This window comes from Heliangelus exortis, chromosome 12 (assembly GCF_036169615.1).
Source record: "Heliangelus exortis chromosome 12, bHelExo1.hap1, whole genome shotgun sequence".
NCBI classification, from domain to species: domain Eukaryota; kingdom Metazoa; phylum Chordata; class Aves; order Apodiformes; family Trochilidae; genus Heliangelus; species Heliangelus exortis.
The window spans coordinates 15,945,861-15,960,722 of NC_092433.1; the positions used below are offsets into that span (position 1 = coordinate 15,945,861).

The 14,862-nt window shown below is 40.8% G+C and overlaps 1 protein-coding gene across 2 annotated transcripts in view; it reads right to left on the reverse strand.

The window, feature by feature from the left end:
* SUCLG2 (succinate-CoA ligase GDP-forming subunit beta) overlaps positions 1-14,260 on the reverse strand; it is a 113,899-nt gene extending 99,639 nt beyond the window's left edge. For both annotated transcript variants that reach the window (XM_071756261.1, XM_071756258.1), the window contains exon 1: positions 13,988-14,260. In XM_071756261.1, the coding sequence (XP_071612362.1) occupies positions 13,988-14,245 (258 nt within the window). In that variant the 5' untranslated portion in view covers positions 14,246-14,260. The remainder of the gene's footprint in view (positions 1-13,987) is intronic.
* Positions 14,261-14,862: the final 602 nt, after the last annotated feature.

Genomic DNA, 14,862 nt, shown 5'->3' on the forward strand with positions numbered 1-14,862 from the left:
AGGAAGCTATTTTAACTAGGAATGTTTAGTTGTCTCATCCTTTGTTGTGAAGAGAAACTACTTCTGTGGGAAGGCAGCAGTGATTAGCCTAATGCAACATAATAAAGCAAGGATAGGAACAAGATTACCTACATGGAGATAACAAAGCATGCTAAAAACTAATAAATGCCAGTTGACATCACTTGTCTGCTGAGAAACAGGCAGTCACAAATTACTAACAGAATGAGAATTTGTTTAATGATTATGCTAATTTACTGAACCCTTATTAGACAGACATAGGCAGTATTGATGAGTTCCATAAAGCTTTATAAAAGGTGGTTGAATTGTTTCCAACCAAATTAAACCAGAATATATTGTACACTATTTAGAGGAATAATAAAAGCCTGGGAGTGAGTGAATCCTCAGGATGAGCCTTCTGGAAAAGGCACAGGTTTTCAGAACTGTTTGGCCCTAAAAACCTACTGCTGCAGCAGCAAACTTTGCATCTGTGCATGGGGAGTTACAGCCAAGGATTTGACCCTCCTGTAGCCAGGTGAGTGAACATCTCCATCTGATATACACGTGCCAGTGCATTAGAAACCTCTGAAGAGGTCCAGGCTGTACTGAGAACATGCTGACATATGTCTGCTCCAGCAGGTAGAGGCTCTTCAAGAAACTGAGATAAAACACCAGCTCTGCTGAGCTCGCCAAGACAGAGAGAGGATGAAGGACTCAGATTAGGGACAATGAAGAACGTGGTATATTGCACCCTGCTACCCATTGTACCTTTTGATTGTTCCTAATAAATTCTAACCTATCCATAGGAATAGTTTAATAAAAAAACATCCAAATGTAGACTTAATGCAGTGCAACACGGCCCAGAAAACAAAAGCAGCTTCTAAGTCGTAATTTCTCTTTGCTTGTGTTGGAGGTGTGACTGGTTTCTCTTTTCATCTCATCAGAATTTTAAGTTCCTAAATTAAGAAGGAAATAGAAATTGTTTTTTCACTCAATAAAAGAATCACTACAAGCAATATCTGTCAATTTGTAATCATTTATTCATACACAATATAAATGAGAAACAGTATTGCTTTCTCCTTCAACTTTCAGGTCTTGCCAAAGAAGTTTTATTACAGTAATATCATAGAAATGAACAGCAATTGATATCAAATAAACACCTATAAAATACTCTCTACCTGATACAGCCATATAAGCCAGGCTTCTTCTTCTTCTTTTGAAGGAGAAAATACAAAAGTCAGGCACAAGAGACTGCAGCAGGGTGCACTTGGAGTCAGAGTGAGAAAGCCAAGACATTTATGTGTAATAGAGGACAGTTCAAAGTGGCAAGGTCCTGCAGAAACCATTTATAGCTCCCTCACTCTCTCTTAATTTACCCACTGAAGTGGGTGAACCTTCCCAAAACTCACTTACTGGGTGAACTGTCCATTTGGCAAGGTCTAAAAACATGTGGCTCTCCTTGAGATCTCTTTTCAAGACTAAAACTTAAATATCATCATGACTGGGGGCATTTCATTTACTATTCACTACCTCAAAATAAATTAATTAATAAAAATATGAAATATTCAGGAGGATTTACCTCTTCCACCCTTTAACCAACATTTCCTGCCACCAAAAAATATATTCAACTGAACAGAGATATTAGTCAATATTCTGTTTGGAAACATATAATGATGCTTCCACACAGTTTTTATTTATGATGCAGTTTTTTGTTTCCTCTCTCAATAGTGGAATCCCTTCTCTGGGAAAGAGGGATGTCAAGAGTTCATCCATCAGTCCCGAAGTGGCTGGGTACTGCCAAGACTTACTTTGCTTTATTTATCTCCTTCATTAAAAGTCATCTTCTAAATCTTTCTGCAGTGACTCAAATACAAGCCAGTATAAATTTTTCTGCACTTGAACAAATGCTACCAAAACAGAAGAGGATTCAAGAAGATAGCACCAAACTCCTTCACATATCATTCACAATTCTGAAACTTGAATTTACAAACCCATAGAGATTGCAAACAAAATTGGAACAGCATCTATTCAGAAACTTTTTCATTCTACCAAAGTAACAGCAATATGCACATGAAAGCCACAAAGTTTTAGAAGCATCACATCTAGATCTTGGATATTTTTTTGCAGATAAAATGGTAAGGATTATATAAAGCTCTGCCAGTCTCTCAGAAAAAGTAGCCAGGATTGAAGTGGGGTTGAAAATCCTGAACTGTTATTTTGACAAAACCATAATGCTTCCCTTAATAGTTCTCCTGAATGTTCCTGCTAGTTGTCAGCTGCATGAAACCTTTTTACTTCAAGGGTTCCTGAACGTTTCCTTCTGTACCTTTGTGTCCTACTATGTTCTTTTGATTTTATCTTGTACTCCTCCTTGTCCTTTTCTCAGCAGTCTGATTGCAAACTGATTGATCCCAAGCTTAACCTCTGCATTCCCCTGGAACTGGTACAGCATGTTCTTACACTGCAGAACTCAGTTGGGTTATTAGCTCAAGAAAAAAAAAATAAAAGAAACCACACAGTTCTGTTCCAGTGTGTTCCAATGTGCCTTTAAATCACATTTATAAACTCAGCTTTCTGATTTATCCTTCTGTTTACTCCTCATGCAAGGAAGCAGAGACAAGAACGAACTCGAAGCAAGTCCTTCACTTACTGCAGATTTAAAGTCTCCAGTTATGATTACACTTTATAGACTTATTCACAGTTTGGTTACACACAGAGATTTTGACAGCTATTCTGTAAATACACTCTTCCACCCACTAAGCTCCACGAACATGCAGGGGGGCAGACTCCTGCCATCCTTCTTCTCCTTATCTCAGAAAACCAGAATCTCAGCCCAGATCCTTGGGCACTGCAAGGCAGATCCCAGCAGCCACCACCTGGATGCTCTTCCTGGGGGTCTGCAGCTAGGGCTTTGTGAAGGCTGCAGTCCTCAAAAGCCAAAACAAAGATGGTGGAAAGAACACCCTCTTAAGTATTAAGACCCTGACCTAATTTCTTCATTTCCAAACCTTGCCAGCCTGTTGTTCAGCAGCTGTTTCAGCCAGGCTGCTGCAGACTGCCCTCCAAATGAAGCAGGACACAGCCACGTTCCTGCCTGCCTGCATCCTGCACCTCTGCTCAGGGGAATAGAGATCTCTGTGCACATGCAAACATGAAAACAGAAACTGCTGCAAATTAAGTGACAGCACACTTTTGACACTGAGAAATTCTCTGATGCCTTCTGCTTCCCAATTAAAGGCTGCCTGAGCAGAGCTGAGTGTGCTCCAACCCCACAAACATTCAGTGAATCATTAGCAGCTTCTGAAAAGGCAGCCAAAAAAAAAAAAAAAAGGCAGGTTCCTTATTCTGTGACATTATGCAGAAACCTCTCGATTTTGAACAACGTGCCAAGGGTCACATAACAAGCAGGAAAGGAAAGCAGCCTACCCAAACACAAGGCTTCTAGTCCACTCAAGGGGCTGTTTTGCACTAGGTAGGAAAAATGGCTCCCCACTCACTTCAGAAAACATCTGTCAAACTTTTGGGTTTTGTTTTGCATCCTTTAACCAAACTTCATTTGAATAAAACAGTATTACAAATAGTTACTCTACACCCAGATGTGCCCAAGAAGCAAGTGTGCACACAGAAACTTCTTCTGGATCATTTTTCAGCCTTTGCTTGGGCAAAGGAAACAAGAATATGAATTCTCATGTTCAATTTCTGCTTTTCTCAATGTGCTAGCCATCAGTACCACTGCTTTGCATTAGTAATTAATTTTAGTCAAATTATATTCGTTTTGATTATTTAAAACTTCAAAGCCTTAGGAAAAGCATGCTTTCCTGACCCAAAAAGTAAAGGCTTTGAAGTATCTGATGAAAATAAACTCACTACCATACACAACAGGAGAATCAGTTGCAGAAATACATTCCCTGCCTTTGCAAATGAAAGAAGATTGGTGGTGATATGCACCACATATTCAAAACATGAAATGAGCTATCTTCTCCACATAAATCAGAAATGCTCCACATAAATCAGAAATACTCTTATTTTCAATATCTTGAGGGGAAATTTTTTTGTTCTCATCTTCTGAAGTGTTTTCCATTCCTAATTTTCTTACAAGACTGAAATTATACTTCTATGTAACTATGAACAAATGCTTTAAAAATTCACTATGATGAGGAAAAAAGTTTCTAAAACTATTTTACCACCGATAGTGAGATATACAGAGTATGCTTTCCAGAGTATCACCAACTATCAATTTTTTGTACTTCCTCCTAATTAAGATTCCTGAATTGTCAGGAAACTCAAAGCATGGTCATGGGGTTGACCAGAAATGTTTCTGAATTCCTCATCCAGTCACATCTATCAAAGAAGAGTTTCACACCTACCACACCCTGGAGGAATACTTTTTCCAGTGTCAGATCACTGGCATTTAAGAAAAGCACCAATAAAATGCCAATTTAGACATTTGAGCTCCATTTCTCATCACAGAGAAGCAAATATGAAACATAATCACAGTTTTGTGTTCTAGTTCTTTAATACTTGAAGTCAAATCATGATAATTCCCATGCTACCCAATTATGCCATCAGAGAAGATTATGACTTCTGAGCACTAAGCAGCACAACACTCCCAAGCAATGAAGATGCAAATGCCCACAGCAAGAGCATAAAATAATATAAAAAAGTATCCAGAGAAAGTTTTACTTCATGCCTACATCAGAGCAGGTTCAACAGACTAGTGCAGAATTGGCTGTAAGAGCTTCTATCCTAGAACCACCAAAAATTGACTGGCATACAATTTTTGTTTAAATCTGTATGTTTCACACTTCTTACTGTAAACAAACTTTGGTTTTAATTAGACCATTTGGCTTTGACATGAAACAAACTCAAGGGAACATACAGGAGAAAGGCAGCCTTCTGGGTTTTTGGGGCAGTTGGGGCAAAATCTGAAACAGCCATGGAATAATCTTTGTAAGTATGCATTTCACAGGGAGCCAAAAGCTATTAACACTTCTCTTTCCTTTGCAGGTCATTTCTTTATCAGTATTTCTCATTATTCACACTGGAAATTCACCCTGCTGCCATTCTCAAACCTCAAAGCAAGCTCAGGACACGAGGAGCAGCAGCATCTCTTCATCATCAAAGACTCTGACCTCAAAGTGGATTCCTACATTTCTAACACCATTGATCAAACATTCCAGGCAAATAACTTGTCTGTTTCAAGTCATCCCTGAAACAAAGCAATCTTTGATTTCTTGCTTTCTGGAGACGCAGGAGAGTTCATTGTCCGTGTTTGGCCTTTTGGAATGATTTGAGACTTATGGACACATGGAAGCTGGGGGTACAGTAAAAGCCAGACAGCAAGCAAAGGGAGATCAGAAGCACATTTGTTGAGTAAGTCTTTAAAAATATTGCCTGCCTGTCAGCTGGTAACAGAAACCAGGCACCAAGCAACAAGAGGTCACCTGCAAAGCCAAAGCTGACCCAAAAAGGCTGCTTTTAAAAGACAAAGTAATGAACAAGGCATTCAGTCACTGGGAGAAACCCAAAGTGTCACCAAGCAGAAACCCTCTCATCCAAAAATTCACATGAGCAGGGAAGTGCCAACTCTGCAGGCTCAGACATTCCCAATTGCTCCTCCAGCCAATTGCTCCTCTATGACAAATATCCAGTGAGACACCTCAGATCTCCCACTGCTGTAAGAAAGGTCTAAAAAAAAAAGCTCTTTGTCAACTGGATGGTCTTTCAGAGTATCTTTGTAAGTATATCTTCCAAGCAGTAAGATGCATTACTGAGGTCAGGGACTTATAAACACATATTTTGCTTTTGCAACACAAACTCTCATTTTATTTCCCTCTTAACAGATGCTACCAATGTGGTGTGAGGTGAGACATCTCTATAGCAAGAGGAAGAAATGCTGAAAATGACTGGACACCACAATCCATCATCTCTAACAGGCTGCAAGGCTGCAGAGAACTCCTCACTCTTTACTTCCCCCCCTGACAGACTGACACCTCTATCTGCAATGTTTTTGTCACCTTGAATAAACTATCAGGCAACTAGAAGATTTTGAAAATGGACTGACTAAAATCACATCTCCATTAGCACTATGCAGAGGAGTAATAATTGAGAGGACATGGAAAAAAAATCCCAAATAGGCAGGTTCTGCACCAGAGTTTTTCTGCCCTTGGTGGATGCCTGCAGTGTAACAGCAATAACACAGATCACAGGTTAATTAAATGCAACCTTAAGAAAACTTCTGGTGCTGCATGCATGGTTCTGAATGGCACTGCTAAACTTATTAAAACATATTGCTTGATTACATGGAGGAAAAGGAAGGAGCAGGGGTTTAAAGCACAACTTCCAACCCCAAGGATGATGGTACTACTTAAAGAAGCTGGGATTATTCCTAGCCTCATTCTTAGCACCTTATTACAGCCCAAACTGTATCCATCAAAATAAACAGCTCCTCCTTCAACTACCAAGGCAGTTAACCCACTGAGAAGGCCATCAGCTTGACCAAGCATCTCCCACTCATAAATCCAGTCTGCCCTGATCTCCAGAACCCAACCAGTTCTTCCTTATTTGCACACATGAGGTCCTGTAGAGCCTCCTGTTGTTGGCTCCTCAGCCATTTGCATTAGGAAGTTGTTATCAATGCTCACCAGAAACCTCCTGGATGACTTGATTACTTGTCCCCTGCTGCAGAGTCACTCCAGCAGATACTGGAGGGAATTCAGCTCCCCAGGAAGATCAGGGCCTGAGGCTTCCTCCAGTTCTTTGAAGCTTCATGTGATCCTTGCTGATTAAGCTGTCTGTGGCAGACATGTACAGTGACAGTGTCAAGAACTTTCCTCTGCCTGCTAATCCAGCTCTTAAACCTTCTCCAGATCAAGCATTCCAGCTGCCTTCTCACACACCATTTCACATCACATTTAAATAAGCCCTAGATAATCGGTCCCTCTATTCCCCAAATTTATGACATTACTTTAGACTATTTTAATCTGAGGCATTTAACTGAAAAACAAATCCAGACTGAAACTCTGCGTGAAAGAATCCAATTAAACAGATTCACTGTACCCAATGTGTTTGGGGTGGCACAGCTGAAGAAGCTAGAAAATTTAAGGGGAAATAAATTTTTCATGTCATCTTCAGACCTTAAAAAGCTAAGTATGTTATCTGTTGACAACAAAAACTTTCCTGTTCCTTATAATAGCCTATATTTAGCCTATAGTTCTTTATACTTTATAATAATTATAATAATTTTCATAAACATTTATCTGTATCTTCTACTTTTACCTTTACCTATCATTGTTATCTAGAATTTGCACATAAATTTTCCCATAACTGGAATACCACAGATGCTTTTATATCTTTTGTGTTCAAGAAGCATTTTTTCCCCCAAAGGGGAAATGTTTTTCTTCCTGCCACTAAATTAGCAATGTCAATTTAAACTGTTCTTTTGTCCATGAATCCCTCAGAGGAAGAGCTCAAATGAGTAAGTGTTCCACTGGTAATTTGTGTCTGCTTTTTAATTGGCAGCTTCATATATTTTAGCCAAAAGTTCTGGGTAAGCAGACAAACCAAAACATGATCAAAAACCTCCCTTACTTCTCCATTCCTGGAAATTCTCACAAAACTTTTGCATCTCACAAGGAATTTAAGTGGACAAGATTTGGATATCAAAAGTAAATTAACTACAGTAAAAACAATCCTTTCTCCTCCTGACACAAATGGAAACTTTTACTAATTGCTTACACTCCTCCCAGGCTACCTACTCTTGTAATACTTTGTCATTTTCCATTTTTCCCAAATATTGTGCCCATGAATTTGCTTATTGCTCCAGAACTATTCTGAATGCACTCTGTATGAATGGGTGCTTCAAATTGCTGCTACTGATAGTCTCCAATTTTCAGACAAATAAAACTTTTACATTTACATTAATGGCTTAAAAAAATTAAACCATGTGTTGCAAACGGAATTATGGCCCCCTGAATCTGGATGATCAATATTTTGTCTATTCCACCTTGCATCAGATAAACCACCAGTTTTATTACCTTAAAATGCCTTGGCACTTATATAAAAAGAGTGATTTCTTCATTCTCCAGATACCAAAAGCTCACTGCAAACATCTCTTGTACAAACTAATCAACCTGATAAGGATGTGAACATAACCTCCACTTGTAAACAGCACAAATCTATACCTTTTCATTACAAAAAGCAGAAAGGTAAAATCCAAATCATTAATTATACAAAGATATAAATGATAGAGGTAAATTTTAACTACTTTGCTCTCCAGGGCCAATCAATAAATCACTAATGCACAAATTAAAGACAAACAGGGAGAACAGAAATTGATCTGGCACCAAGTAATGCCAATGTGCAAGGTAAATAAATTCAAATTAGTAATAATGTATCAATCACAAAATATTTAAAATGTGGTCTTCCTAAATGAAATAGTCTTTGAGTGAAATAACCCAATCATGACCAATAAGAACAGTGCCTAGAGCTTTATGAGTTTGGATTCTAAGCTTTTACACTGTCAGCTCAAAGAAATAAAACAAAAGGTAATTTCAGTTTGGGATACATTCTCATATTTTCAGAAACCTATGAGCAGGCATAAAGCAAACTGACAGAGAGAGGGAAAAAAAAGCTCATGGGTAAATCTGCTCAACAAAGTAGCACCTTTTAAACAAAGAAACAGACAAAAAACCCAACAAACAAACAAAAAGTGCAACTCAAAAGCTTTTATTGACTGAATCTATTGTCCTGTCAGTATAAAATTTTATTTGAAGATTTAAAGAAGGGTGAACTAGCCACTGATAATCCAAGATCAGCACAATATCATAAAAATACCAACAGAAAACCAAACCACCCAAACACACACAAAAACCTCACCAATCTTGAGTTCTTTTACTCCCATTCCCATATTATAGGAGGGATTCAGTTCACAGTTAGGAATCTGTTTCACCCATCACTCACACAACAAAGACTTCAAGGCTACCTATTCAACAGCACAATACCTCCACTATTAAGGAATTTTTCACATTTTCCTTAAATTCTCTTAGTTTCATGCCTAGTCCTGCTGTGTTACCTAGTTAAAATCAGCTCAATACCCAGCTAGTAATTAGGGATCAATGTTTAATTACCAGTTCCAAAGTTACTGTCATGATCAGCTGCACAGAAAACATAATTTCTATCTCCTGTGTTTTACTAAACTCTGTGGAGCAGGGAATACACAAGGAGTATACAGCTGATTCACAGATGGATAGAAATTGTCTTTCTCAGAAGACTATTAAAGAAAGAAATTTTCAGGAGAAAATCCTTACAGTATGTGCTCAAAGCTGCAGATTATAGTCTCAAATATGCACAGAAAGATTGGACTGGCAGAGGCAATATTGAGCTGAAGTACTCACCAGAGGTGTGGTCAACTGCAACAAAAATACCTATCAGTTGGGGTTAAGTAATCCTGGAACTGAGTCCCCAAAATGGAGAAGGGGAGATTCATCTTTTTTTTTTTTTTTCTTGATGAAAAGGAACTTTCCAAACAAGAGAGGAGAAAATTTAGGGGCGAAATGATCTAAGAAACAACCAAACCCCAAGTATTTCTAAACCCTCATCTCGCTTTTCTCTGCTCCCAAAAGTATCTCAACATCTTGACACATTCTTGACAGCATCCTTGTTGGCAGTCATCTGCCAGGAAGACCAAATGAAAATTAAAAAGAAAATAATAATAATAATTGACATGCACACACATTGACAATATTCCAGAGAAAGAAGAAAACAATCATTCAGATAACTGTAAAGCAAACACAGTTTGTCTATTGACACTACCTAGTGCCTCAGGAGGCAGATCAATGAAAAAACATTTGCTTTTATAGCAAAAAAAATGGTTAATAAATCCTAAATATACCCAAGCAAGATCAGGAGTCTCTCTGGGTAAACTGGTTGGGAGTTCAGCTGGAGGAAGGCTTTGTATGCATGCACAGCCAGGTTTAAGACTGCAGGTATCCCAGCTAATTCTCAACCTCATGTCATATTCATGAAAACTGCCACTTTTCATCTCATTAGCCCTATTCCCTGATTGTACCTACAGGAGGTACAAAGAAAAGTAAATAAAGTGCAGCTTTTCTCCTTCAAGAAAAAGCTATGAATGTCTGGGAGCCAGACTGCTCCCAAGGTAGAAGTTCCATCAGCATAAAACTAACTGGAAAAAAATAATTTTAACTTTTGTTTTGTTTTTAAAGCCACAGTCTGATGTTTGATGACCACGTGTTTAATGGCACTGCCACACAGGTGTGTGCCAAACATCTGCTCCATTTTGACTTTTATTTCAGTTTTGTGTAAAGTTTGGAGAGGGTTTTGCAGTCACTTGGTTTAGGTACTTAGTTTTTATAGAAAAAACTGTTTGTGAAAGACTGTAGGCTCATGTATTACCTGCCTCTAAATGTAAAACCTTAAAAAAGTATAGGAAATCTATTAGCCAGGAAAAAGCCAAGTAGGGAAACAGTTAGAACCATTAAGAAACTTCCAAGAATTCAACATAAAGCCAAGAAAAAGTAATAATTGGGCACTGAAGTGGCTTCTAGAGGTATGAATTGAAAGTTATTTTCAATAACCTTCTCTGTTCCACGGAAGATCATAAAACTCAGCTTCTTAAAAAAGACAGAACTTTGTTTAGCACTCATGAGGCTTTATAGGTTTTCAGGCCTAGGAATTCAAGGCACCTGCAATGAGCAACCTTGTACAGTTCCCTATTTTTATCATATACAACATTCAGCAATTATATAACAGTATAATGAGTATATAAGTATTGTTTAATTCCGTATTTCACCCCCACCTTTTATATATATATATATATATTTATTTTTTTTTTAATATGCATGAAATTTGGAAATGTTATGGCAGGACTGAAGAGTGTTTTGAAGGCTAAGCTGGGGCTGCACAATGCACCAGCCAACCACACCGTGCTGGAAAAGCTGGAGCGTTACCTTAAGCAATATTTATGATTCTGATTTAATTGTTCCTTATTTATATTCATCACTGAAATCCACTGCATCTGAAGCTATTTTGAAAACACAGCTTTCTCCCGAAGGGTCCAATCCAACTCCCATTCAAATAAACAGCCTTCAATGGAGCCTATTTGTTGCTAGCCAACAAGATCGAATTTTGCTGCAGAGTGGTCCCTGGAGCGTTTGTCACAGCTCTTTACAAATATTGCTCCAGCAAGAGGAGGTCTAAATACCCTTGTCCACATGCACTGCAAACAGCTGAAAACTATCTTTTATCTTCTTGAAACACTCGGTGAGATTTCAACTCCGAAAGCACAAAAGGACTGAATCTACCAAGGAAATAAAAAGTCAAAAGTGGAAAAAATGTTTATCAGTCGGAAAAAAGGTAAAAGAGCCAAAGGGAGAGCAGGACAATAAAACATTTTCAAGTGATTGGATCAAGTACCATTTATTCCATCCTTGAAGGTGTAGAGGAAAACATGTGTGCAGAGTATGACAGTAGACAGCCAAACTTCTCAAAAAGCTTAAACAGAGATATGGACATCAACAGCTTTGAAATAATGTGAATTTTTGCAACAGATGCAAAGCGTGCAACCACCACTCCAATGGAAGTTGTATGGAAAGATTTTAAATCTTTCCCTCCAAGTTGCTATCAAATGCTACCAAACAATGTGCTACTCACAATGCTACCAAAACAAGAGTTTAAGATCTGATAATTCCTTATTATATCCTTATATTATATGTAAAACCTTACCTGTGAAAAGAACAATGTCAATAGGCTTTGAGAAGAGGACAAACCTTCTTTGTTTATGGTAAATAAATAAGGAAATGGAACAAAGTAATTTCTGGTCTGAGCTAAATAGTGAGTGATACAAAATAGTAAAACACCCTCACCTGCTGCTTTGTAACAAAGAATACTTTGAAACCAGATTCTGGCGGATGAATTTGTAGTTTAAAGCCTGAGACAGTGGAAAGTTAGGAGATGATTTAGAGGTGAATTCTCTAAGTAACAATGCAAAAATGAAGGCCTGCCTACAGGAGGGTGTTTTGCTTTGAAACTAAGAACTTGATTTGTTGTTAAACAGTATTGATGTGGTTCCTGAAAACAGACTACTTGGAAAACACACATCTTGAGAGATGTTCTCAGTATCTGCCAGACTTCAAAAACAGAACGAAGAAAATGTGATTTATAATACAAGTGCAATACCTTTACTTCATAGGTAATACACAAAAAACATTTCAGAAAGTTTTTGTTGTGGGGGTTTTTTTGTTTGGTTGCTTTGTTTCGGGTTTTTTTGTTTGTCTGGGGTCTTTTGTATGTTTGTTGTTTGATTTTGTTGTTTTGGTTTGGTTTTGTGGTTTGTTTTTTTTTTTTAATTTGCTACCTTTATATCCCAAGAACACTCTTGAGAATCCAAGCTTATATCCAGCGATTTCAGCAGGTTAACTTGGAGGATCACTCCAAACTTTAAGAGATGACCAAATAGAGTGTGAACTCCTAATTTCCACCTCTAATTCAAATCCCCACTGCAGGACCAGGTAAAGACAGAGCCTGAAACCAAGCTCAACCCCTGAGATGACTGACCAGACACAAACCCTACAAAAACTGAGTACCAGAGCCCTACAGAAAGAGTGAGGATACACATGAGAAGAGGGAGGTTACCTCCAAGTTCCTTATTGCAACATCAGTCACATAAACCATGATGGCAGGAATACATCTTCAATTATTTAAATTCACACAACTATTTAATACACACCAGACACTGTTGGGACTGACAAAATTGCTCAACACAAATAGATTTAAATATGCATGTATGCACACAGATAAATATATGTATATACTGATGTGTACATATGTATGTGTGCACATACACGTTATATATACAATAAATCAATGTATCAATTGCACTGAACTGCCAAATGCTAGAGTCACCATTAAAAAAGGAAAGCTGGGCATGAAAAATTTTGGATTTAAACCTGAGCTAGCTGACTTCCTTCAGGTTCAATGACTTAACCATGAAAAGGAGATGCATGTAATGCACATTACATTTGGCACCAACACGGAGCTTTATCCAGCAGCTCTCCCTTGCAGCCCTACTCTGGCAGCCAAGGAACAGAACTGCCCAGAAACAACCTCTGCTCACTCCAGAAGCTTTAGGGAAAATATTTATGCTCACAAGCGTGGACCAAAGGAGATTCCTGTGAAGCTGCTGATCTGATAAGACAAATAAAGAGGATGGTTGCGAAAGGCACTAGAGCTGTCTTAAAACGTACGTACCTCACCTTGCCTTCAACATTCCTGCTGTTGAGGTGAATAAAGAACTCCCGATAAAAACCTTGAGCCCTCCAAGCAGCTCCACTCACTCTTTCCCCTTCACACCTCTCAAATTCCAGACCACCGGGAAGGCAGAGCCAGGAGAGGCCTTTCCAGGCGAGCACATCTGAGGGTCCTCACCCCAGCCCCACCTCAGCCACCACCACAAACCCCAAACCCACCCCATGCTGCCCCCCGCAACCCATTTGGAGCGAGGTGCGAGGTGTCACCTATTCCCGCGACGAGAATAATTAAGAAGTACTTTCAGTTTTAGGGGCAGGGAAGCTTTCTGGTGCTTCAGCTCACGCTTTGGTGGGCTCAGCCCTGACCCAGCCGAGGGGCACCCACAGCGTGACCCCCAGACCTTTGCCTCGGCCCCGCAAAGCTCCGGGTGCGATGGAGCGGGGGCTGCGGGCGGGAGAAACGCATCCTGCGGGCAGCAGCCCGGGGTCCGCCAAGGGGGAAGGAGAAAGGTTTCCATCCAGACAAGAACACGTAGAAGGGGGAGGTTGTGAGGGCGGGGAAAGGCGGCTTCAAGGGGGTCTGAAAAGCGGCGGTGAGGTGGACAGGGTGCAGGGCAGCTCACCGCGGAGCGCCAGGTGCGCAGCGCGCAGCCCTCCCCTCCTCTGCTTTTGGGTGAGGAACACACCGGCGGGATGTGTCGGCCGGGTCCGGGCTGACTCACCGGGAAGCTGCCCCGCAAGCGGGCGGATCTCAGGGCCAGGTCCCGCAACACAACCCCCGCCTGCCCGGCCAGGGGAGCCGCCGCCATCTTATCCGCACCGCGTGCCCCGGCGGCCGCCGCTGTCTCCGCCCTGCACCGCTCCCCCGGCGGAAGCGCGGAGCGGCCCCGCGGAGCCCACCCCTCCGGAGGGGAGGAGAGGAGAGGGGCAGGGCCTGGAGCCCGGGGCGGAGAGCTTTGGGGCAGGGTGTGACGGGACATCTTGGGGTAGAGTGCGTGATACCCGGGGGGACGAGGTGAGGGGAGGGCGGTGAAACCGTGCGCAGCGGGGCTGTGTGCGGGAGCCGGTGCGGAAGGTTGGAGGGGGAAGGCAGGGACTGCGTAGTTGGAGCAGTGGTTGTGTCCAGTTCTGGGCCCCTCAGCTCAAGAAGGAGATTGAGGTGCTGGAGCAGGTCCAGAGAAGAGCAAGGAGGCTGTGAAGGGATCCAGCACAAGTCCTGTGAGGAAGGGCTGAGGGAGCTGGGGGTGTTCAGCCTGGAGAAGATGAGGCTCAAGGGAGACCTCATCACTCTCTACAACTCCCTGAAAGGAGGTTGGAGCCAGGGGGGGTCGGTCTCTTCTCCCAGTCAGACAAGAGGCCATGGGCTTAAGCTCTGCCAGGGGAGGGTTAGGTTGGATATTAGGAAGAAATTCTTTCCAGAGAGGGTGATCAGACATTGGAATGGGCTGCCCAGGGAAGGGGTGGATTCTCCATCCCTGGAGATATTTAAAAAGAGACTGGATGTGGCACTGAGTGCCATGGGCTGGGAACCACAGTGGCAATGGCAAGTCCAAGGGTTGGACTTGATCTCAGAGGTCCTTTCCAACCAGATGATTCT